A 26,894-nucleotide genomic window follows, 5' to 3' on the forward strand; every position below is an offset into this window, starting at 1 on the left:
AAAGATACCTAACATAAGAACATAAGAAGAACATAAGAACATGTTGCATATGTGTCTTACCTAACAATCTGTCGGTATTTTATACCATTTTAATGTTCATTCTGTCAGACACTGCAACACAAGGGAGATTCCTTACACAGTAAATCATTTTAGTCATTCTTCTCTGAAAATGATGAATGTTGCAGCGAGGAGAAGGCTGGAGGCAGTGGAGATGTCATGTCTGAGGGCAATGTGTGGTGTGAATATAATGCAGAGAATTCGTAGTTTGGAAGTTAGGAGGAGGTGCGGGATTACCAAAACTGTTGTCCAGAGGGCTGAGGAAGGGTTGTTGAGGTGGTTCGGACATGTAGAGAGAATGGAGCGAAACAGAATGACTTCAAGAGTGTATCAGTCTGTAGTGGAAGGAAGGCGGGGTAGGGGTCGGCCTAGGAAGGGTTGGAGGGAGGGGGTAAAGGAGGTTTTGTGTGCGAGGGGCTTGGACTTCCAGCAGGCATGCGTGAGCGTGTTTGATAGGAGTGAATGGAGACAAATGGTTTTTAATACTTGACGTGCTGTTGGAGTGTGAGCAAAGTAACATTTATGAAGGGATTCAGGGAAACCGGCAGGCCGGACTTGAGTCCTGGAGATGGGAAGTACAGTGCCTGCACTCTGAAGGAGGGGTGTTAATGTTGCAGTTTAAAAACTGTAGTGTAAAGCACCCTTCTGGCAAGACAGTGATGGAGTGAATGATGGTGAAAGTTTTTCTTTTTCGGGCCACCCTGCCTTGGTGGGAATCGGCCGGTGTGATAATAAAAAAAAAAAAAAAAAATTCTCTGTATGTTCTCCAATGAGTCTATATCCATCCTGTAGTAAGGAGACCAAAACTGAGCAGCATAATCTAAATGAGGCCTCACCAGTGATGTATAGAGCTGTAAAATAACTTTTGGGCTTCTGTTACTTATACTTCTTGAGATAAATCCAAGTAATCTGTTAGCTTTGTTGCGCACACTTAGGCACTGCTGCCTTGGCTTTAGGTTTCTGCTTACCATGACTCCCAAGTCCTTTTCACACTCTGTATGATCAAGCTCTACTTCACCTAGATTATAGTTTCGAGGGTTATTTTCATCACCAAGGACCAGTACCTTACACTTATCCACATTGAACTTCATCTGCCATTTTTCAGACCAAGACATTAATTTGTCTAAATCCTCCTGCAGTTCATTGCTATCCTTCTCAGAATGAATCATACGGCCTATCTTTGTATCATCAGCAAACTTGCTCATGTCACTCGTAATCCCTTCATCAAGGTCATTAATGTAAATTATGAAGAAGAGAGGGCCTAAAATTGATCCTTGTGGAACGCCACTAGTGACTAATCCCCACTTAGATTTCACTCCACTAATGGAAACTCTCTGCTTTCTATTGGTAAGCCATGCCTCTATCCATGCTAGAACTTTACCTCCTATACCATGAGCTGCCACTTTTCTTAAGAGTCTCTTGTGAAGTACTCTATCGAAGGCTTTACTAAAATCCAAATAAACAATATCATATTCTTTATCACTGTCCACTGCCTCAAATGTTCTACTTAAGAACGTCAGTAAGTTTGTCAGGCAGGAACGACCTCTCATAAACCCATGCCGAGATTCATTTATCAAGTTATGCTCTTCAAGGTGACTTCTAATAATGTCATCTATAATTGATTCTAGTAATTTGCCCACTATAGATGTCAGGCTTATTGGACGGTAATTTGAAGGAACGGACTTATCCCGATTTGAATATAGGAACCACATTGGCCATCTTCCACAACTCTTGTTAAAGCATCCATATACAACTTTCCTTGCATGAATGAATTCTAATATGCTCCAAACTTAAGATTATTATTATTATAATCAAGGGGAAGCGCTAAACCCGATCCAAACTTAAGAACACTCGTGACTTAACCTGATCCTTTCTTCTCCTCCTCTCAGCTAGTATTATTTTATTACCATTATTATTGGATCTACAGTGCTGTATGGCACTTCTGGGTTTAGTATACTTAGTTATGGTTATAATAATTATTGGGTCTAGAGCCCATCAACTGGCTCAAAAATCCTCCCTCGAGGGGTACTGGTCAGTAAAATTGGGGGCCAAGATCACCTGCTTTGTCTTCCTACCAAGTTGCAGCAGCAGTGTTGCAAGGTCCAGCAAGATTTTGTTGATCATCACACATATTATCATTATTATTATTATCAAAACTAAGTGCTAAACATATATTTAGGCTAGAACTGTTTCTGGGAGTTAGTCTTGGGTGTCTGGAAATAAGTCACTTTGACTTTATTACTAGCATTAGGTGGTGTTAGCCGAGGCTGTGCCAAGAATTATTATAATAAAAAAGAAGGGCTAAACCCACTTGGGTCAAACAGTGCGGTGTGCTAAGAATATGCTTGTACTTCTCTTTATTATCACATTGACTGTCTCCCACCATGGAAGGGTGATCCAAGAAAAAGAGGAAACACATTCACCATCATTCATTCAAGTGATGTCTTGCCAGAAGTATGCCGATTCAGATGACTTTCCAACCTGTAACATCATAACTCGTTCTTCAGTGTAGGCATTGTACTTCCAACCTCCAGGACTCAATCAAAACTTAGCACTAAACTCACAAGTGTCATACAGTCCAGGACTCAAGATTGGTATAGGTGTCTCATGGCCTGGTAGGCAACATTCTTGCCTCACACAGTGATTGTCTGTGGTTCAGTACCCGGCATGGGTGGAAACATTAAGTGTGTTTCCTTACACCTGCTGTCCTTGTTCACCTAGCAGTAAGGAGGTACCTGGGTATTAGTCGACTGATGTGGGTCGCATCCTGAGGGACAAGATTGAAGGACCCCAATGGAAATATGACAGACAGTTCTTGTTAACACACTGACTTTCATGGGTTATCCTGGGTGGCAAACCCTTTGGGGCTAAAAATTCGAACAAAATCTTATGCATTTGTTGTAGATTTTGCATTTGTTAAGCTGCAGTGCCATGTGGCACTATTGACCTGTCAGGGGAGTGCCCTGTTTAAGGCAGCTTTCCCTCCATCATTGTCAGTCCTAAAGTTATTATTTATATTAATCATTATATCTGCAGTTCTTCTCTTTTTTTTTTAGGATTTTCTTTCTTTTTGGGTCACCCTGCCTCAGTGGGAGACGGCCGACTTGTTAAAAAAAAAAAATCTGCAGTTCAGGTTCCAGGCTACTGCTGTAAAGCAAAAACCACTGTAAAGTGAATCATAGCCTTTTTACACTTTCAAATGCATATAAAACCCTGATTACATGTTTACACTATCATTTATTAAGTGAGCAATATATGTACTATACAGTGGACCCCCGCATAACGATCACCTCCCAATGCGACCAATTATGTAAGTGTATTTATGTAAGTGCGTTTGTACGTGTATGTTTGGGGGTCTGAAATGGACTAATCTACTTCACAATATTCCTTATGGGAACAAATTCGGTCAGTACTGGCACCTGAACATACTTCTGGAATGAAAAAATATTGTTAACCAGGGGTCCACTGTATTATTATTATAATCAAGGGGGAAGTAATAATATAGCTAGGCCTAAAAAATGCATATACAGTACACACATTACTTTAAAATATTTTCTTGCTTAGCTTATTGGGTGTGGTGAATACATTTATTGTAGGAAGTCTGAATAAATGAAGAACGAGTATATAATTGAAAGCCGCTGTACGTATTACCGAAACACTGTAAAGTGAAGCGCTGTATAATGGGACTTGTAAAGTAAAAGGACACAAGTGCAACTAATGTGACATTTTATTGTGGCAACGTTTCGCTCTCCAGGAGCTTTGTCAAGCAAAACGTTGCCACAATAAAATGTCACATTAGTTGCACTTGTGTCCTTTTACTTTACATATTGTCAGTAATTCTACCAACTTTATTACAAAATGGGACTTGCCTCTATAACTTAATTCAATTTTCATGAAAATTTTTGTAATGTCCTTATTCAATAACTATTTTAATGTATGTTTGTTTAATTTGAAGTCTGCCCAAAATAAATTACAAAACTAGGGGCTTTTCCATGTATATTATAATGAAAACTAAGTGCTAAACCCACAAGGGCATAGTGCTGGCCCTGCATGACAGAACAGCATATAATGTAATACTACAGTATGTCACGTTACGAAAAAATAAACTACTTTAGACTATTGGTCTAACTTATTTTGTGTTACTATCTAGTGGGGAAGATCAGTTCCCCAGGAATGCGCTTGAAATTTTGTATATTTTATTCAAGGAAAAGCAATCAACCCATATGGGTCACATAGCAACTGGGAAATGGGAGGAATTGAGATTCAATTCAAGGAAAGGGAGTTTAGCTTCAGTTCCTTGCATCAAGAGTCACCAGCATTAAAGCCCCTCCCATGAGGGGCCCAAATTAAAATAACTTGTGTGTGTTTTAAGTAATTATTACCATTATATTCCTGGGAAAAGCACTTAACTGAAAGGGGTCATACAGTGCCTGTGGAATGGGAGACCAAAGGGGTCATACAGTGCCTGTGGAATGGGAGACCAAAGGGGTCATACAGTGCCTGTGGAATGGGAGACCAAAGGGGTCATACAGTGCCTGTGGAATGGGAGACCAAAGGGGTCATACAGTGCCTGTGGAATGGGAGACCAAAGGGGTCATACAGTGCCTGTGGAATGGGAGACCAAAGGGGTCATACAGTGCCTGGGGAATGGGAGACAATCAGGTTTGATCTGAAAAAGGAAATGATAGCTCCTATTCCTCAACTCAAAAGCCCAGAATGATCAAGGCACCTCCTTCGAAGGGGTTCTTGGCAATAATGTAACTACAAAACAGACATTGTGTTATTACTATGGATATATATTACATATTTAATCTACCCCATTCAAAGAAAAAGTGGCCTTTATGCTTATTAAGGGCTTTTGTTCTACAGAAGTGGAGTAACCCTTACCTTCCTTAGATCAAACTTGATTAGTCCAAACCTTCTCATTGCCCTTGAGTAACCCTTATGGTTCAGCATTTCCCCATGAATAAAATAATACCCAGTAATAATAATGATAATCTGCAGTGATTCTTCACCTGCTCATCTGCCTTCCAGTTTAATTTTTCACTTCATATACATATATACATATTTTTTTAACACGTCAGATGTCTCCCACCAAGGCAGGATGACCCAAAAAGAAAGGAACACTTTCACCATCATTCAACATTTTCACCATCATTCACACATAATCACGATCTTGTCAAAGGCTTTCAGATATGACAGTTTAGATGTCACTCCAAACAGCCAATATCCCAATCCCCTCCTTTGAAGTGCAGGCATTGTATTTCCCACCTCCAGGACTCAAGTCTGGCTAAATGGTTTCCCTGAATCCCTTCACAAAATATTACCCTGCTTGTATCTCCAGGTATCCAGATATCTCACACTCCAACAGCTTGTCAGGTCCCCAAAACAATCGGTCTCCATTCACTCCTATCTAACATGCTCAATGGCCGTCTCCCAGTAAAGCAGGGTGACTCAAAGAAGAAAACATTCAGCATCATTCATTCAATCACTGTCTTTCCAAAAAAAGAAAGGGAAAGATGTTCAGTCTTATAAATTCAACTTGGTGACCATCAGGACAGTAAAATTTATGCTTAATTCAACACACTGCTGTTCTTTATCACCAAATAGTAGTCATGAGTATATGAACCGTATAAAAATATTTATAAATAAGAGGTTTATTATAACAAACTTTGAATAAAATTTTAATTATACAGTACTGTATATTATATATAAAAACTCATAATAAAAAAATGAAATTTATTGCTTAATGATTTAAGCAAGAAATTAAAAAAAAAATACATGTAAGTGAAATAAATACATATCTTAAAGGTAGTTACACAAAGCCTAGTAGGTAGGAATTGTGTAATGTGTTGTCATTATTTAAAAAAATGTGTAACTCATTTGCCTCCACTTAAAACTAGTAACTGTGTTGATGACTGGGACTCATCTCTGCACTTAAGTGTACACAGTGAGTAAAAGTTGCTGTGTGAACTACTTAGAAGTCAAGTGGGCTAGCCCATGTGATACCAGTACTGAAAGGGGGATTCACACTCAAGCAATTAAAAAATATGTCTATTTTCCTTATCGGCAGATGGAAGCACATTCAGCGGCACTGTTACTTTTTTGATTGAGACAGTGACCATGAAAAATGAGTTTAGTGCACTAAACTCAAACTGGTGAGAAATGTGAGACTGCCCAATTTACATCTCAGCAGCTCAGAAAGAAAATGTGTTGTTATTATTTAACAGCTGACAACTTGTCACACAGTAGTAAACCTAAGTTACTGCTCCTCCAGAGTGTTAAATAATGCATATACAGTGGAACCTCAAAAATCGAACTGCTCCCAACACAACCAATTATGTAAGTGTATTTTTGTAAGTGCTTTTATAAGTGTATTTTTGAGTGTCTGAAATGGACTAATCTAATTTATATTATTCCTGATGGGAATAAATTCATTCGGTAAAGGCACTCGAACAGCCTTCTGGACCGAAGAAAGTTCGATATTTGAGGTTCCACTGTAATAAGTAATCAATGTTTTATTGCTTCCATACTTTTTCACTCTACTATAAAAAAAAAAAAATCCCATAACTGACTGTTCAATATATGCAGCACTTAATACAATTTGTCAATAAAAAAATTAATAAGAGCAGTCAAACTTAATTATCAAAGAATTGGAAACTTGAAGGAAAAAGGTCCCAAAGTTTTGGAATTTTTTTTGAATAGGCTTTCCATACAACTTTTCACACTGACTGAGCTTATTCAATTGTTTATAAAAGCAATTTGTGCTGATGTACATTATACAATAAAATATCTAACAAGTTCAAACAATAAGAATGTGTATTAATGTTTAAATACAGTGAAATTTATATTTTTCTGTCCCAAGGAACAAGACATAAATTAACCCGTAAACGGTCCAAACGTATATATACGTTTTTTCAACGTTTGAAAGTATGTAAAAAAAGCAGATCTTCTTTTTGTTTTTCTACATTTGAAAATGTGTAAAAAAAACTTTGATCTACTTTTTTTTTTTTTGTTATTGTTATATTTGAAAATATATAAAAAAAAACGTAGATCTACTTTTGTAGCGCTACACATGTGAACGTAGATCTGCTTGGACCGTTTACGGGTTAAGTGACATCTTCCTGGGGAACTAGCAGGTTCGTCAACACCCTTGCTCAGAGACGAACATCATTTTCATAATGAATATTTGACTACAACTTTTAACCAGCTATACAAATTTATATTAAACTTTGTGTGGTGTTCATTCTTTACAAATACAGTGTATGCCTCCACTCTGCTCTTTTAAGTATTTTTTTGAAACTATTGTCTTACAAAACACACCTCTCCATAGACAACACTGCTAACTAGCACAAAAAATGCAAAAACCTATACGTATATTGCTATCATATAACTGTGCCTTCTGAAGCTTCATGTACAGGTATATAATGTATACATGTACAGGTATATACTGTATACATGTACAGGTATATACTGTATACATGTACAGGTATATACTGTATACACATATAGGAATATACTGTATACGTGTCAGGGGCCTAAAACTGTTCAACTGCCTCCCAGCATACGTAAGGGGGATTACCAATAGACCCCTGGCTGTCTTCAAGAGGGAGCTGGACAGGCACCTAAAGTCAGTACCTGACCACCCAGCCTAGATGATCAGGTCCTGATCAACCGCGAGGCCTGGTCATGGACCAAGCCTCGGGGGCGTTGACCCCCAGAACACCTTTCAAGTAGAGCTTCTGCATATCCAAGTGTGTTTAGGGACTCAAGCTATACTAACACCTACATCAAAACTGTGTAAAAGTAACATGAACAAATTATAAATTTTGTTATTGTATGCAGTAATAATTATTATATTCAAGAAAACCTTACATACCTGGGAATTTCAAATCCTCACGAATTTTATATAATGTTAATTTCTGTAGCTGGAGATGTTTGTTGATATTGCATGTATGAAAAATGTAAGAAATGATGATGTGATAGCCAAAACTATTAACAAGGACGGCAAAAGAATAAACTAGGGTACAAAAAAAATGGGCAAAGATAAGACAGCCAACAAAACAAATACAGAGGTACCACACTAACGAATGAGTTGTGTTCCTGGTGTTCCAATTTGCAGACTAGTTTTTCATATTAACCTGATTTTCCTAAAGAAGATATTAGTGCAAAAGATGTGTTTATGTTTGTTACATATTATGCTGGACACTGTACATCTCTGTCCACAAATAATTATTTCATAACATTATTTCTCATAGACCTCGTTAATATGGTAATCATGGATCGTCACAACTTGGCCATTTGTTAGTTGGGAACCCTGTATTAATAACAAAATAAAAAATAATAAATTGTATATATGTGATTAATGAAATACAGTTTATCACAAGATTAAATTATTATGCTGAGGAAACTTACTGAATGCAGTTGAAACACCTTAGAAAACAGAACTGCTACCCTTTTCTATGAAGCATTTGTGCCACCTAACATACCTCTATGATGAGTATTAAGCTCTTCTATCAAAAGACTAAATATATTAACATACTATGAACTGGTTGGTACAAAGCAAAATTATCCTCAATACTAGATACCTGAAACTTTAGCAATCATCACACACACAAAATGTTTTCTTTATTCTAGATGTTGGTGGTATTTTGTTTGTCTGGAAACCGAGAAGTGTCTCCTGACGTGGGTCCTTGTCAGAAGACCCACTCAGAAAACGTATAAGCAAGTACAGGGTTACTGGTGCTAAAAACACATTAAGCATCTACTGGCTTACCAGTGCTAGGGTTTTCATCCCGTTTAAAACAATGAACTAAATATCCTAGGATAGTAAACTCTCAATATAATGAACTAATATGGAAAATAGTGGACAATTCTGTAACTAATAAACTTTGTCCATTGTTTCTGAATCAACTGATCCAATTGATTTTGTTCTGTATTTCTAAAGTCTGATATACAAAGGTCTGTTATATTGAAGGTTACTGTTATATTTCTGTGTCTATTCTATTTTCCAGCTGGAAGAGCAGTCTTGTGCATTTCATGAACTTGCACAAGTCTTCACAATTAATTTTAAAGAGCACAAATTAGTGAATCTAGCCATAATTAAATCCATTTTCATGTTCAAACTACACTTTTACAATAAGTAGGATTGCTAAGTATGCTCTCATAATTAACAGGAATTAATTTTAAGCCTCTTACTCATAAGGTCAGCTGTATTTACTATACCTAAACACACGTTAAATAACATAAACCTGCCATAGTGACCTCTATTTGTACTCCATTTCTCCTATAATCAGCGAGTTGTTTTCCACATACACTAAAGTTCTCTTTCTACAAAAATAAATTCCTTTCACCTTTTTCACACCCTCTCAAACAAAATTTTGTATACACTGCAGCTGACAAGTGTGCCAGAGTACTATACTTTAAATTAAGGAGTACAATACAGTACAGTACTTTAAAATAAGGTACCACGGTACTTTAAAACAAGGGTACCGCTGTGCTTGGAAATACAGGGTACCACAGTACCTGAAAACACAAGGTACCACAGTACTTCAAAGCACAGCATACTGTACCACAATATGTGAAAACACAGGGTATCACAGTACTTGAAAACACAGTGTACTGTACCACTGTACTTGAAAACAAGGGGGCATCACTGTAATTGAAAATAAAGGATACCTCTATCTGGTAATACAATTTAATCTGCATACATACAGCAGGTGATGTGATGCTGACAGACTTTCTCCGCAAAGCTCTCTTACAATACTTGTACTTTATATAATGCAATACTTTAATCTTTATCATAAAAATGGTTTTCCAAGGTCTTAAAAGTCATCATATTTTACAAAATACATTTGCATTCTACTGTATAATTTAATTTTTAAAAGACATTTGAAAATGACATATTACTGGCCACTGATGTCATTATCATCACCATCATCCTATTATCATATCATTATCACTACCCCCATATTTTCACTATAATAAAGAGGAAATTTTATTGGTAAGTAAAACATATACACTTATAATTCTGAAAGTAAGGATTTTGATACATGTTGCTGATTTTCGAAATCTTTCAATTTACAATAAAGACAGGACCCCAAATCAAAACTATTATGAAAAATTTTGTATTCTGGGTCATGGCCTGTGAAGGCTTTTTAGGTGTGCCATTAGAATATATTAGGTGATTTTTTTTGTTTTTTTGAAGGTGGAGATGTTGATCTGGCGGCTGGCTAGCAGTAGTAGTGGCAGTGCAGGATTCAGAAGTGGGTAGGCACGGTGTAGAGAGCATCCTTGGGGTTCCTTCCAATGCTGCAGTCCTGTGGGGACAAATCATTACAGCCCATAATGTTGGCTGGGCACTGTTATACACACTAAATTAATGCTTCACAAGAGTGTCTTCAAGAACAATGTTCTTAATTGCCTTTTGTTTAAGTTTTTAAATGCAAAATTCTAAATATTTCTTTTTTATATTATTTTAAATTAAATAATTAAATGTTAAACTGGTATAGTAATTAAGTCAATGACAATTATTTTGACTATAATTAATCTTCAAATAACATATTTGCAAAAATTATATTTGTCAAAGTTAAATATGGTTCACTCAGTCAAATATGATGTAAAAAATAGTAGTGTATTGTTAAAGCAAGAATGTCAAACAATAGCGGATATTTGCATTACATGTTACATACCAAGTACATGTCAGAAGTCTGGTTGAAAATAGTATAAAATACAGACAAGTTGAAGATTAAGACGCATGTGAAACGTTGCATCAGTAAAGATACCTGACTGTTGCACATGTGTCTTAATCTTCAACATGTTAGAAGTCATCATAACTGCTGGTGAAAATACAGATTATATAATATGAACAAAGCAAGAGGTTTCACTACTTAGGAGCTACACAGACACTGTATTAATAGCGGCATTGTAAAACTTCTTCAATCAAATCGTCACCTCTCATATACTTGCTAAACCACAAAGTAGGAAAAACTAATAAACATTATAAATAATTTTAGAATTTATTGCACAAAGACTTATGGCACATAAAATATTACCTCAGGAAGCCAGTATATTTGAACACAATAATGTTTATAATTTGCAAAAAAAAAAAAAAAAAAAAAAAAATTGTAGGTGCCAGTATTAACCATCTGCATATACAAGAAAATTATTATCATTGTAATCTTATTACATTAGGGAAACACTAAACCTGAAAGGGTCATATAGTGCCTGGAGATACAGGAGACAAATGAGTTCGTTACAATGACCAAGGGCCCTTCACCAGCGTCAAGGAATATCCCTTAAGAAGATAAGCATAAAATGTGTGCCACAATAGTTCAGTACTGTATTACTAATAGCATTCATGAAGTATGAGATGCAGTTACCTCTCATAGCACCACCATGTTGCACTAAGTCAAGGTTACCTGCAGGCAAGCTTGTGTTACAGCACTAGTTCTCTGTATGCAGGGGTGGGGACGGCTCGGACACTCAGATAGTTCAAATACAGTGGACCCCCGCTTTACGACCAGCTCCCAATGCGACCAATTATGTAAGTGCGTTTGTACGTGTATGTTTGGGGGTCTGAAATGGACTAATCTAATTCACAATATTCCTTATGGGAACAAATTCGTTCAGTAATGGCACCTGAACATACTTCTGGAATGAAATAATATCGTAAACCGGGGGTCCACTGTACTTATTTTTGAGAAAAAAAAAAAGAAAAAGAAAAAAACAGACCTGAAATCTTAACACTCAGCGAGAGTGTGAGAGTATGTGTGTGTGCACATGTACATGCATATGTGCATGAATGTGTACTCACCTATTTGTGGTTACAGAGGTTGAGTCACAGCTCCTGGCCCCACCTCTTTGCTAATTGCTACTAGGTCCACTCTCTCCCTGTTCCATGACCTTCATCATGTGTGTGTGTGTGTGTGTGTGTGTGTGTGTGTGTGTGTGTGTGTGTGTGTGTAACTGTAACCCCTACATATGAATTTATTTAAAATTTTATAGAAAAATCACAATTTCTATGCACTGTACATACTGTACTGTACTGCACTTTTCACCTCATCTTCCTTAAACTCTGCCACTGTAAACATGTCAGGTATTGATGCCGAAACAAAACAATGCAACCTTAATACAGTGGACCCCCGCATAACGATCAGCTCCCAACGCGACCAATTATATAAGTGTATTTTTGTAAGTGCTTTTGGAGGTGTATTTTTGGGGGTCTGAAACAGACTAATCTACTTCACAATATCTCTCATGGGAAAAAATTTGGTCTATAACGGCACCCAAACAGACTTCTGGATTGAAATAATATCGTTATGCGGGGGTCCACTGTATACCATGAAGCAATGTGTTTATGGTATACAAGTCATACCCCCGGCCGGGATTGAACCCGTGGTCATAGAGTCTCAAAACTCCAGCCTGTCGCGTTAGCCACTAGACCAGCTAGCCACAATAAAAATCATCCAACTAGGTATATTTCTACACCATAGGAAGGTTAGCACAGGCACCTCTGTGACCACAAATGCAAGTTTTTACAGACGAATCTCCAGCTAGCGTGGCCGTGACGAACTCTAGCTCAACATGACTTAAGAAATCGTAATGACACGATTGCAAACAAACCATACCCCCGGCCGGGCTGGAGTTTTGAGACTCTATGACCGCGGGTTCAATCCCGGCCGGGGGTATGGTTTGTTTGCAATCGTGTCATTACGATTTCTTAAGTCATGTTGACGGCAGTGAAGGGACTTGAGCTAGAGTTCGTCACGGCCACGCTAGCTGGAGATTCGTCTGTAAAAACTTGCATTTGTGGTCACAGAGGTGCCTGTGCTAACCTTCCTATGGTGTAGAAATATACCTAGTTGGATGAATCTTATTGTGGCTAGCTGGTCTAGTGGCTAACGTGACGGGCTGGAGTTCTGAGACTATGACCGCGGGTTCAATCCCGGCCGGGGGTATGGTTTGTTTGCAATCGTGTCATTACGATTTCTTAAGTCATGGTATACAAGAGTTATAGTGAAAAGTTTTTATGGGTGAAGGTAAGCATGTACACAAAGGATGGGTCCAAGAGCTGCCTTCCCTACACATGTATGCTATTCTTGTTTCCTTGGTAACAATGCATATTGAAAATGGTATAAAATACCAATGAGCTGATGATTAAGACATGTGTAGCAGTTGGGTATTTTTATTGTTGAAACGTTTCTCCCACACAGTAGACTTCCTCAGTCAGATACAAAGGCAGCAGGTGTAGCAGTGAAATGAAGATGATATAATCAGTCCATCAACCTCGGAGAGATAGTATTTGAGGTGGTCAGTCCCTCAGCCTGGAGAAGAATTTGGAGCTGAACTCTTCTCCAGGCTGAGGGACTGACCACCTTGAATATTATTTCTAGAAGGTTGATGGAGTGATTACATTATCTTCTTTTCACTACTGCACCTGCTGCCTTTGTATCTGACTGAGGAAGTCTACTTTGTGGGAGAAACGTTTCAACAATAAAGATACCCAACTGCTGCACGTGTCATCATCATAACACATAAATGATGGTAACAGCAATGTAAAAATGAAATAATCTTACTAAATACTTAAGAGCTATAGTGAAACCATAAGATCTTGGTACTTATTGTGTGTTTGGTCTGATCTCATTAGAGGATTGAAAATGGACAGTAATCTTTTCATATATACCTCCAAAACATTCTGTCGTGGAATGTTAAATTTCAGACAATTTAGCTATATATCTATGTGCTCTAACACAATCCAAATGAATCTGCCTGGAGAAATTTATTTTACAACATTATTAAAAAAAAATTTCAAAGCATCCAAATTGTATCAACCTATCTCAGGTAGGTAGTATTTGCACAAGGTCACATGAAGAGTTCAACTGCAAACCATTTTTACCTTGGAATGTAAACTATCACAGACAAAATAGCAAATGCATGTACCCGTGCTATGACAATCCAAAAGAAACTGCCTGCAAAACCTGATACATTATGCACACAAAAACACAAACATTGAAAAGTGCCCAAACCAACCCCATGCTCCTCTACACTACCCATCTGTATATAGCATTTTTCTACCAACCAACCTTTCCCACCAGCCCTTCAGAGGAGGCAGCTCCAATGTAAATATCTCCAGGTGGATCTGATCATAAGAACATACTAACCTTGTCATTGCTATTGACCTTAGGCCTTTATGGGACCTTTTGTGTACACGTTTCTGCTTTCTCTTTCTTCTGCTCTCTCTTTCCTTCCCGTTCTCCCATTCCTTCCTGATCTTCCTTTCCTTCCTGATCTCCCTTGTCTTCCTGCTCTTCCTCTCAATGTGTTAGCTGTCTATCACTTACTAACTCCTGGTGTCCCACTCATTGCAATTCAGTCATCCACAATCCTGCCTGCATGTAATTGACCACTGTAAAATCTATTCAACAACTCTATTATGCAACACGACCCGTTGATCTAAGGAATTGAACCTGTCCACATCCTTCTTTGGAACAAACCTAATTTCCTCTCATTCCCAAGGCACTGTATAGCTGTTCATGTTGAATGCTTTCCCTAAAATAATAAAAATAAGGCACACTTAGGAAACTGTCATTCCCAATTTTAATTTTTAGTTAGTCTTAATTTACCCAAAATGCTCTGCATACTAAGGGGCTTTCTGCATGCACACCTAAATGTCATTCACCTCTGTAGAAACATTGTATCATGCTGAAATAAAGAATTATTATTCTGAAGGAGGGGTGTTAATGTTGTAGTTTAAAAACTGTAGTGTAAAGCACCCTTCTGGCAAGACAGTGATGGGGTGAATGATGGTGAAAGTTTTTCTTTTTCGGGCCACCCTGCCTTGGTGGGAATCGACCAGTGTGCTAATAATAATAAAATTATTATTATAATTATTATTATTATTATTAGGTAGTCATATATCATGTCTATATTGCTCTGCATATCTTCCTGACAGTCTAGTGCAGGTATATTCTAAAACTCCAGCAACATGTAAATAAATTGTTGTTGCGTTGTACAGGGTTCTCCTCAAGAGAGTAGCTGCATCATATACCATTCCTAAAGCTGATGAAAGGCTCTTGATTCAAGGAAATGGAGTCACTTTCCATTTTTTTAGGGTCAAACCTAATTGCCTCCTATTCCCCAGGCACTGTATGACCCCTGTGGGTTTAGTGTTTCTGAATAAATATACAGTAATAATAAAGAATAATATTCCTAATCAGCAGTGATACATCACCCAATAAGAGATGGTTTACCAATTTTCAAGTCCAGTAATAGTTCCATCCATATTTTCTCTGATCGTGGACTTTTTTTTATTAGGTAAAAGGGCACATACACAACTAAAGTGACATTTCACCATGGCAGCATTTTGCTCTTCAGGAGCGAAGCGTTGCCAAAAGTTACATTAGCTGCGTATGTGTTCTTTTATCTAACACATTGTTGATAATTCTACCTTTATTACTGTGGATTGTTAAGTTTACAAGCAATTCATTCAGCACTTCTCTGATCTTATGTCTTGGGCTGAGGACTTCTGTTGTTGTTGTTAAAATGCAAGAGAAAGCACCCCAGTGATATTTACAGTGTTGTCTCCTCAGCTATAATAAGATATCTCAGCACTTTCAATGAGAACACTGCTCAGCGAATCAAAAACGAAAGCAAATGTAAGAATTTTATTAGGTTACTGCAACTCTGTTTCAAATTCTAGATTATATGCCAATGGTCAAACTACTGTTTGTGCACTCTACTTCTATCATCTAGAACCTGCTCCTATCATCTAGAAGCTTCTATCATCTAGAAGCTACTATCATCTAGAAGCTTCTATCATCTAGAAGCAGCTCCTATCATCTAGAAGCTACTATCATCTAGAAGCAGCTCCTATCATCTAGAAGCTACTATCATCTAGAAGCAGCTCCTATCATCTAGAAGCTACTATCATCTAGAAGCAGCTCCTATCATCTAGAAGCTACTATCATCTAGAAGCAGCTCCTATCATCTAGAAGCTACTATCATCTAGAAGCAGCTCCTATCATCTAGAAACTGTTCCTATCATCTAGAAACTGTTCCTATCATCTAGAAACTGCTCCTATCATCTAGAAACTGCTCCTATCATCTAGAAGCAGCTCCTATCATCTAGAAGCAGCTCCTATCATCTAGAAGCAGCTCCTATCATCTAGAAGCAGCTCCTATCATCTAGAAGCAGCTCCTATCATCTAGAAGCAGCTCCTATCATCTAGAAGCTACTATCATCTAGAAGCAGCTCCTATCATCTAGAAGCTACTATCATCTAGAAGCAGCTCCTATCATCTAGAAGCAGCTCCTATCATCTAGAAGCTACTATCATCTAGAAGCTACTATCATCCAGAAGCAGCTCCTATCATCTAGAAGCTACTATCATCTAGAAGCAGCTCCTATCATCTAGAAACTGTTCCTATCATCTAGAAACTGTTCCTATCATCTAGAAACTGTTCCTATCATCTAGAAACTGCTCCTATCATCTAGAAGCTGCTTCTATCATCTAGAAGCAGCTACTATCATCTAGAAGCAGCTCATATTATCTAGAAGCTACTATCATCTAGAAACTGCTCCTATCATCTAGAAGCTACTATCATCTAGAAGCAGCTCCTATCATCTAGAAGCTACTATCATCTAGAAACTGTTCCTATCATCTAGAAACTGTTCCTATCATCTAGAAACTGCTCCTATCATCTAGAAACTGCTCCTATCATCTAGAAACTGCTCCTATCATCTAGAAACTGCTCCTATCATCTAGAAACTGCTCCTATCATCTAGAAACTGTTCCTATCATCTAGAAACTGTTCCTATCATCTAGAAACTGCTCCTATCATCTAGAAACTGCTCCTATCATCTAGAAACTGCTCCTATTATCTAGAAACTGCTCCTATAATCTAGAAACTGCTCCTATCATCTAGAAACTGTTCCTATCATCTAGAAGCTGTTCCTATCATCTAGAAGCTGTTCCTGTCATCTAGAAGCTGCTCCTATAATCTAGAAGCTGCTCCTATAATCTAGAAGCAGCTCCTATCATCTAGAAGCTACTATCATCTAGAAACTGTTCCTATCATCTAGAAACTGTTCCTATCATCTAGAAACTGCTCCTATCATCTAGAAACTGCTATCATCTAGAAACTGTTCCTATCATCTAGAAACTGCTCCTATCATCTAGAAACTGTTCCTATCATCTAGAAACTGTTCCTATCATCTAGAAACTGCTCCTATCATCTAGAAACTGCTCCTATTATCTAGAAACTGCTCCTATAATCTAGAAACTGCTCCTATCATCTAGAAACTGTTCCTATCATCTAGAAGCTGTTCCTATCATCTAGAAGCTGCTCCTATAATCTAGAAGCTGCTCCTATAATCTAGAAGCTGCTCCTATAATCTAGAAGCTGCTCCTATAATCTAGAAGCTGCTCCTATAATCTAGAAGCTGCTCCTATAATCTAGAAGCTGCTCCTATAATCTAGAAGCTGCTACTATAATCTAGAAGCTACTACTGTCATCTAGAAGCTACTACTATCATCTAGAAGCTGCTACTATCATCTAGAAACTGCTTCTATCATCTAGAAACTGAAATGCTATTTTGAAAGTTGGTTAACACACTGCAAGTATCTGTCAGAGTACTTCACCTGACTCACTATACCCTACAAAAAACATGTATACTACAGTATATTAAAAATACTACCATTATGTTGTCTTGACTCAAGAAATCGTAATGACACGATTGCAAACAAACCATACCCCCGGCCGGGATTGAACCCGCGGTCATAGAGTCTCAAAACTCCAGCCCGTCGCGTTAGCCACTATCTTATTGTGGCTAGCTGGTCTAGTGGCTAACGCGACGGGCTGGAGTTTTGAGACTCTATGACCGCGGGTTCAATCCCGGCCGGGGGTATGGTTTATTATGTTGTCTTAATAATGAGAAAACATCAACAACATCCGTGTTTTGTATGAACATCTAGCAGAAAAAATATTCAACATTATCTGGTAACAATTCCTTTGAATTCATATATGTACTTTATACAGTATAAAATAAATTAACTAAATAAAGTTAATGCATTATTTGTCTTTTAGTCAAATTTCAATAGTTAAAATAGATTATATTTATCACTAAATCCTCTAATAACCCACCTGACATGGGCCTGGTCACAGACCGGGCTGTGGGGGCATTGACCCCTGAAGCCCCCTCCAGGTTTACTAAAATTTTGCATGCTTATAACCCCCAAAAATAAAAAAATACTGTACATCATAAATATTTTACTTTTATAAACATCATATGACTATTAGACAATTAATATCAATACAAACAATATTGGAGCAATTTATATGAGGATTCATAAATGAGGTAAACTTGTTATGGCGCTGTATGAGACTAACAGTGTGCGTGATCATCAGTTGAAGAAAACTTTACTCAGATTATTAATCCAGGAGGATAAATGAAAATAACTCATTAAAGTGAAGCAGTGTGGCTGATTACTATTGGGGGTTTGTAGGTCCTCTTCCCTAGGATGTCACCCACAGCCAAGTAACTACAGTACTAGGTATTTAATTATTGCTAGGTGATCAGGGGCAGTATATATAAAAACACTTGCTCACACATCTTGCCTCACCCAGAATTGAAGCACTGGCACATACATCTCGCTTCAACCAGGACTGGAACACTTACTCATACATCTTGCCTCACCCAGGTGTGAAACACTTGCTCATACATCTCACCTCAACCAGGTGTGAAACACTTGCTCATACATCTTGCCTCACCCAGGACTGGAACACTGGCTCATACATCTTGCCTCAACCAGGCATGAAACACTTGCTCATACATCTTGCCTCACCCAGGACTGGAACACTGGCTCATACATCTTGCCTCACCCAGGATTGAAGCAATGGCTCATACATCTCACCTCAACCTTGACTGAAACACTTGCTCATGTATCTTGCCTCACCCAGGACTGGAACCCTTGCTCATACATCTCACCTCCCCCCCAACTGAAACACTTGTTCATACATTTCACCTCGCCCAGAACTGGAACACTTGTTCATACATCTTGCCTCACTCAGGATTCCAACCTGCATTTTTTCAGATGCAAGCTGAACAACTACAACAGAGCTACCATTACTGTGTATGACAAATTCTAGTCGTCTAATGATCAGTAAGTTTAACGATTCTTTAAAACTTGATTCAGCCTAAGGCATTAATAAATAAACTCTCTATTAAGCTGTTTATGGTGTTGCAAATATTAATGTTCATCACCAGGTTTTGCAGAAATTTTTAACCAATAACAGATTTGCATCTCCTCCAGGTTAGGGACCATAAAAATCTCATATGTATTAAATAGGTCGTATATAATTTCAGTGCCAAACCTCTGATGGTAAACACTTCCTACCTGGCTATTCATCTGTATACAGGCCCACAGACACCTATCTTCGGTGTTTCACATTTTCATTGGCTTTCAACTGAGCCATTGTTCCACCTGCTGGTGACAATCCCAAGCAGGTGGAACATAATGAATAATGGCTCCATTTTAAGCCAACGAAAGCATGGAAGACTAAAAAGAAGGTTCTGTATATGTGAGGCCCTCCTGTATATGCAGTCTGATGATGATTAGTTAGTGAATGGGTAGAGTTCCTGATGCTATTCAGCATATTTTTATGTTGTGATTATAGGTCTGAAAGTCACTTGTAGTCTCAAAGAGAAACTGGTTGTCCCAGTGTGTGTGATCCTTATTAGGATGCTGCCGAGTTCTTGTACATTCACGGATACCTTGACGTAACTCCTATCAGCCTCTCAGAAAAATGACACAGAATTTGGAGTTATAATTTATACTTTAGTAAAAAGAAGCACTGAAACTACAGTAAAATCTGGAGTAAATTCAGTTTACTAACTTCTTCATTCAACACACTGGCCGTATCCCACTGAGGCAGGGTGGCCCAAAAAGAAAAAAGGAAAGTTTCTCTTGCTAACTTTAGTAATGTGTACAAGAGAAGGGATTACTAGCCCCTTGCTCCCGGCATTTTAGTCGCCTCTTACAACACGCATGGCTTATGGAGGAAGAATTCTATTCCACTTCCCCATGGAGATAAGAGGAAATAAACAAGAACAAGAACTAGTAAGAAAATAGAAGAAAACTCAGAGGAGTGTGTATATATATGTTTGTACATGCATGTGTAGTGTGACCTAACTAAGTAAAAGTAGCAAGACGTACCTGAAATCTTGCACATTTACAAGACAAAAAAAAAAAAAGACACCAGCAATTCTACCATCATGTAAAACAATTACAGGCTTTTGTTTTACACTCACGTGGCAGGATGGTAATACCTCCATGGGCAGTTGCTGTCTACCAACCTACTACCTAGAGTCTACTAACTCACCAAACATAGATTTATGATTTTGTGTGTCATTCGTTCTGCTTAAGACAGCTTTCAGTTAAGATATATGGGATTTCCATAACATATGACAATCAAAGAGAATGCCAAGGAGCTTTACAGTTTAGTAAACTAAGATAAAGTAACACAGTGAATAACAAGGCATTGTGAAAAAGATCAAGTTCATTTTGGACACAGGAAACTAAAAACCATATAAAGAGATTCAACAGTAAGTGCACCATTTTGAGTGTTGTAACCACCAGCTGACTGTCTGTACCAAGGATAAGCAATAGCAAAATCATGAGGGAGAACCTTGATGAGATGACTGATGGTTATTAGGAAGAAGAGAGTACTGATTATGCATCTTTTGTGGTATATTGTATGTTCAGCTTGACCAAAATCAGTTATTGCACCTTTGTGGTATACAACACCTTCAGCTCAACCAAAGTAGGTCTGAATGCTATTGCTGATCTTAATGCCAAAGTGGCACCAAGCATGTCATATCCCAAAATAATGGGCATGATTAAAGTAGACATACTACCAGGCAGTATCATAAGATTTCTCTAAATCAAAAGAATAGACACAACAAGCCGGCATTCAGCAAAGACACTGTGAATGCAAGTATCCGGATGGAATATATGGTCTACAGTGAAACAGCCCCTTTAATATAGACTGATAGAGGATGAACAACTTTGGGTCTTTCAAGTTTGATACTTTTAACCTGTTAAATTGAAGTTTCAACAATATGAAAATGGAGCTGCTAGAAGCAATTAGTCTATACACAAATAACACACATAGGAGAAAGAAACTATATGACGACATTTCAGTCTAACTTGGTCCATTAACTAGTAACACTAGCGCACGAAGGTAAGGGAGCCAGTATATATGCTAGAGGAGGGCGGATTATTTGTGTAATGTTCTAGTCACGGTACTGTGCCTTTGTGTTCGTAAATTAGTCTATACTTAGACTGGTCCCAACTTATCCCCAGTTCCAAGAGGAACATGGTAGAATTACACTGATACATTAGAATTCCTTCAGACATGATCTGACTGAAGGTGCAGCAGAAAGTCTAAGTTAAGGTCAACGATGGATATGTTGACACATGGAAGTGTGTGTATCATCTGACCCAGATGTTGCAGGTTAATGTCTTAGCAATACTGATGTATTAAAGTTAAAAAAAAAAAAATTATCATTAAAAGTAACTGAGCATATCACATATGCTACAAACAACTACAGTACATATTAAAAATGCACTTGATCAAAACATAACAAGATTCCAGTGGAAAACTCTCACAAACTTTGTTCCTTGATTTCAGGGGCTTTCACAAATTTCCTTTGTTCATCTGGCAATAAAAGGCTAAGTTTCAGAATTTCCCAGAACTCAGAAGTTTGATTTCATACTTCTGTAATTCAGTGCAATACCATACAAGAGAGAGAGAGAGCGAGTTAAAAGATATATGATGAACAAAGTGAGCAACATGAGGAATAATGAGCAGCTACAGAAGTCTATCCCTTAAGTAACTATACAAGAGAAATGATTTAGTGAATATTATTAACAGTATATCAATGAGATTTTAAACCTCAATAAGAAAAAAACTAATTTCATGCAAAATAATTTATCAGACATTCTGTACATAAAATATATAGAAAATGAGAGTCATCATGAGCAAAAACATGCTACCGAGTGTTATAATATTTAGAAAAGCATGTTAATAAAAATGTGAAAATGTTTACGTACTTTGGTAAAAATATTAACTCTTACTAATGAAAATTCTGCATAAAATTTTAACAGATGTAACAATACATATTAAGGAAAAGTAGGAAGCTTCCCAAAATGCAGAGAAAATATTGCATCAATTAACAATCTACCCAGAAAACATTGTTGCTTTGATTACAAAAATATATGATTTATATCTCAGTCATCCAGGATGATATGACCCAGAATCTACATACATAATTTATACACAAATAACCCGCACATAGAAGAGATGAGCTTACGACGATGTTTCGGTCCAACTTGGACTTTGTAAATGGTCCAAGTCAGACTGAAACGTCGTCGTAAGCTCCTCTCTTCTATGTGCGGGTTATTTGTGTATCGTTCCAGTCACAGTATTGTGCCTTTTTTTGTTATACATAATTTATAATGTTGCATTATGAATAATTCTAAATTCATTGGTAAACATCACATGGTTTGAAAACCATAGCACTCATGTCTTGAGTACTATATGCAGTAATTTTTTTTTTACACATTAGATGCTTCCAACCAAATTATGCAGACCCAAAGAAGGAAATAAATTCACCGTCATTCATTCTTGAAGTGTCTTTTGCACAAGTGGATGAACATCACAGCTGAAGGGACCTTCTAAAGCACATCTCAGGGCCAGGAGCTAAGATTCAACCCCTGAAAACTGCATATACAGTGAACCCCCGCATAACGATTACCTCCGAATGCGACCAATTATGTAAGTGTATTTATGTAAGTGCATTTGTACGTGTATGTTTGGGGGTCTGAAATGGACTAATTTACTTCACAATATTTCTTATGGGAACAAATTCGGTCAGTACTGGCACCTGAACATACTTCTGGAGTGAAAAAATATCGTTAACCGGGGGTCCACTGTAAATCTGCACTAACCATCCTTCAGAGTGCACATAGTGTATAGATAGATACTTCACACTTACAAAACTCAAGTCTATGTTAATATATTACTAGAAGTAAATGAAGTGAAGACAACAATGTGTTTTCTTTCTTGCTAAACATATGTGAAGGACTTTTGTCATTTCAACTCTGAAGACATGATATGTGTGCCTCTTCTCACTACTGCATAGCACATGCATACCAATCAAAACAGATCACTTAATACTGGGTGCATACATGTGATTACCCATTCACCTGTCTGCAGCTACAGAAGCAGATTATTCTTATATTAAATAAGCACTAAACCCATACAGGTTTATGAGTAAAGTTAGGCTCACAGCATCCCAATTTCAGTATTTAGTGAATCATAGTTTATTATATTCTCCAGTTGTTAAAACACCTCTTGTCTTCTCTTAAAGCCCAGTCTACAGCAGATGTAAATCAAACTTCCCTGAAAGATGCTGTTTTTCTCTTCTTATAGAAGAATGAAAATTTTTAAACAAACCGAACCACAAAACAGGTGGGGTTAAGACCCATGGAAAGTGAGTGGTAAAACTCCATCGGTGTGGGCTCTTAACCCCACCCGTTCAGTGGATTATTTGCAATCATATTATTACGACCTTTTATCAAGAATTTGTTCTATAATATTTATATGTAGTAATCTGAAAATTTTAAGCAATTCTCAGTAAACTATTTATTCAATTGCTCACTCATTTTCCCATCACTCATTTCATGAAAATAAAAAAAGAAGATTCATCCATCACAAACTCATACTGTATCATGCTTTTAAAATTAAAAAATAGATACCATCACTACTGTCCCAAAATACACAATTAAATTTACATAATCTACATGCTATATCATGAGCATAATAAGTTAAAAGTACAATAATCTATGCTTAAAAATAAATGATCATCTACAAAACATTGTACACAGTTACTTTGTATTAAGATTCTGTTTGGCCAATTTGTACATCAATGAATCATCGGTTGAGCATACCTTTATCTACAGTATTACTGTGTATTCATCATTTATCACAACCTTTTCATAATAGATAATCTATCAACAAACTAAGAGTTAATATATGTTTCTGGGACAAGACAATTGCAAAACTTTAACTGTGAAGATACAAGTTCATCTTAATATACTAATATGAGCTTATAATTCCTAATAAAAAAAAACAATTTCTCTATATGTATTGTCTTTTACAACCATTTTCAATTAGGAATTTCTGCTACTACATTATCATTTAGTTTGAACATTGTTGGCAGTCAGTCTGATTAGCTCTTCATGACGTCGCCTAAATCTCATTCCCGTGATCGTCTAAATGCTGAGAGGGCACGGGCTGACTCGGGCAACTGAGCACCACCCACTGCCCCGAGTTGGCTATTCATGTCATCTTGGGAGCTGGGTGATACATTGTCATACACAGACAATCCTTCCACTAGTCCTTGTAACACACTGACTTGCACTCCATCTATTACGTCAACTTCGCTAGATGCTCCCTGCATGTCTTCTTCCTTGCCCTCATCACTGCGCGTCATCTATAATAATACAGGTGCCCGGGCCAGCACGTAAACAGGAGCACAAGAAAAGCAAGCCACACACAAAGCTCATTGATAACATTAAAAAAAGTCAGTCTTGTGTACGTATATATATATATATATATAGATACATATATATATATACAGTGGACCCCCGCATAACGATCAGCTCCCAACTCGACCAATTATGTAAGTGTATTTTTCTAAGTGCTTTTGTAGGTGTATTTTTGGGGGTCTGAAACGGACTAATCTAATTCACAATATCTCTTATGGGAACAAATTCGGTCTATAACGGCACCCAAACAGACTTCTGGATTGAAATAATATCATTATCCGGGGGTCCACTGTATATACATATACATATTAAAGGTACTGTTTTTCCCTAGTTCCTCAAATGTCCAGTGAAATCCTTTACATAAACCAATGAAAAAAACAGTTAAGCAGCAATATAATAAGCCAATTAACCATACACATATGATGAATGGGCTCTGAATATATTTCAATGCAACTGCAAATTTTTTATGAAAAAACATACTTGAAAACAGGATTAATTTATTAACAGAACTATAAGACCACTTAACAAATTGGTAAATAAAAACTTTGCTCAGAATTATGATATTCTGTTTTAAATACAGAGATTTCTGAAATTGTTAACACCCATAACCAACATTATCCAATCTGTCCTCCAAATAAGAAGTTAATTTTTTACATAAGTTATAATGTATCAATTTCTACAGTCTAAACCAAAACTAAAATTAAATATTTGTTATTCTAGGTCAGATTAAATTAACTTGACATAAATGAACAAATATTTACGTATAGTTAGCTGCCAATAATAAAATCACATAAACAAAGCTTACATCTGGCAGCAAGTGAGACAACACTCTTGCTTTAATAACTGGCAACCCCAGTTACCTCTTGGAGGACAGGTTGAGTTTTCTGCAGCAAAGTTCCCATAAACTTTAAATATACGTAATTAGTTAGACCAGTTTTAAAAACATACAAGACCCTTCCCTCCATCTTCACAACACAAACGCTCAGACAACACCAGAGAGCTAGCAAAAAGCTTTTCTCTGCAAACAAAATGATAGATCAATGGAATGGTTAGCAAGAGAAGATTAAGTGCTATAACCACTGATACCTTTCCTAAACTTTATGTTATATTAAATGCCAAAGAAGGTACACAACAAATTTTGCTCTGCTTCTGTAGCTACAAACAGCTAATCACCACAAAAATATGTCCAATATCAACACATTCAAAGTACTGAGTAGGGTTTGAGGAGAGAATTGTAAGAGTACAGCATTTCTGCTACACACCAGAAATCCTACACCTGTTCATACATTTTATGCCAGATTCTCTCTGTTTTTAAGTTGTGATTTCTAGCAAGATAAATATCATTATTACTTTTACCAGCACAAATACCAAAAGTTTTATCAAAGGCAAGGATTAGTAGTTTTAAGTTTTACCATAAGTTTTATCAAAGGCAAGGATTAGTAGCTTTAAAAGTTTAAGATTTGTAACCTCCTGAGTTGTTAAAGATCCTTTTAATATACAGGTGAGCAGATGATCTCCTAAGAGTCTGACATTATTAGGAAAACTAAAATACAACTTTCACCTAATAATCATTAAATACATTAGAAAAAAATTCCACGTAACAATTCAATGCTAATCATCATTTCTCATTAACCAGCAGTGAAGCAGATGGAAAGTCTCCTCCAAGCATTTCTAGCCTAGCACAACGCCATACCTATATTTAGTTAACCCAGGCAACGCTAGTCTAACAACTCCATACCAGTATTCTGTTCACCCAAGTATTCCTGTGCTAACAATGCCATACCAAAGCTTCAGTACTGAAGGCTACGTCACATGGCCAAATAACATGGGTTCTTTTTCTTTGTTAATGATGATATCCATTCATTTATTTTCAGACTGAGATGATACCAAATTATCAGAACATCCTTATATTCTATTGTCTTCATTATTTCTTTAATCTTGCTGCATAAATAGTCCATTAAGAGAGATATTAAATCAAGATTAACATCACACATTCTTGTGGTGCTCCCTGTTTCAGATTCTAGCTAATCCCTCATGCATACATACATGTATGTCTCCTACACATTTTTGTCTATACGAGGCTTAAAGACTTTTGTAGATGAAAAGTTGTAGAGTATTTAAAAAAAGGTCTGCTTCTGTTGTGTGTCTTTTCAATAGCTGTCAGTGTACTGTTTCACTACAACTACCTTGGGCTACATCATGTCATGTCAGTATTTAAAAAGTC

At 37.1% G+C, this 26,894-nt stretch overlaps 1 protein-coding gene across 3 annotated transcripts in view; it reads right to left on the reverse strand.

Annotated features, from left to right (window-relative positions):
• Positions 1 to 8,020: 8,020 nt before the first annotated feature.
• Positions 8,021 to 26,894, reverse strand: part of LOC128704311 (6-phosphofructo-2-kinase/fructose-2,6-bisphosphatase 1) — a 103,855-nt gene continuing 84,981 nt past the window's right edge. For 2 of the 3 annotated variants that reach the window (XM_053799456.2, XM_053799457.2), the window contains exon 11: positions 23,004 to 24,615. In XM_053799456.2, the coding sequence (XP_053655431.1) occupies positions 24,379 to 24,615 (237 nt within the window). In that variant the 3' untranslated portion in view covers positions 23,004 to 24,378. Of the gene's footprint in view, positions 10,377 to 23,003; positions 24,616 to 26,894 lie in introns of those variants that run through there. The other variant, XM_053799458.2, reaches the window with a different exon arrangement.

The sequence above is a fragment of the Cherax quadricarinatus genome, chromosome 84, assembly GCF_038502225.1.
Source record: "Cherax quadricarinatus isolate ZL_2023a chromosome 84, ASM3850222v1, whole genome shotgun sequence".
Classification (NCBI taxonomy): Eukaryota; Metazoa; Arthropoda; class Malacostraca; order Decapoda; family Parastacidae; genus Cherax; species Cherax quadricarinatus.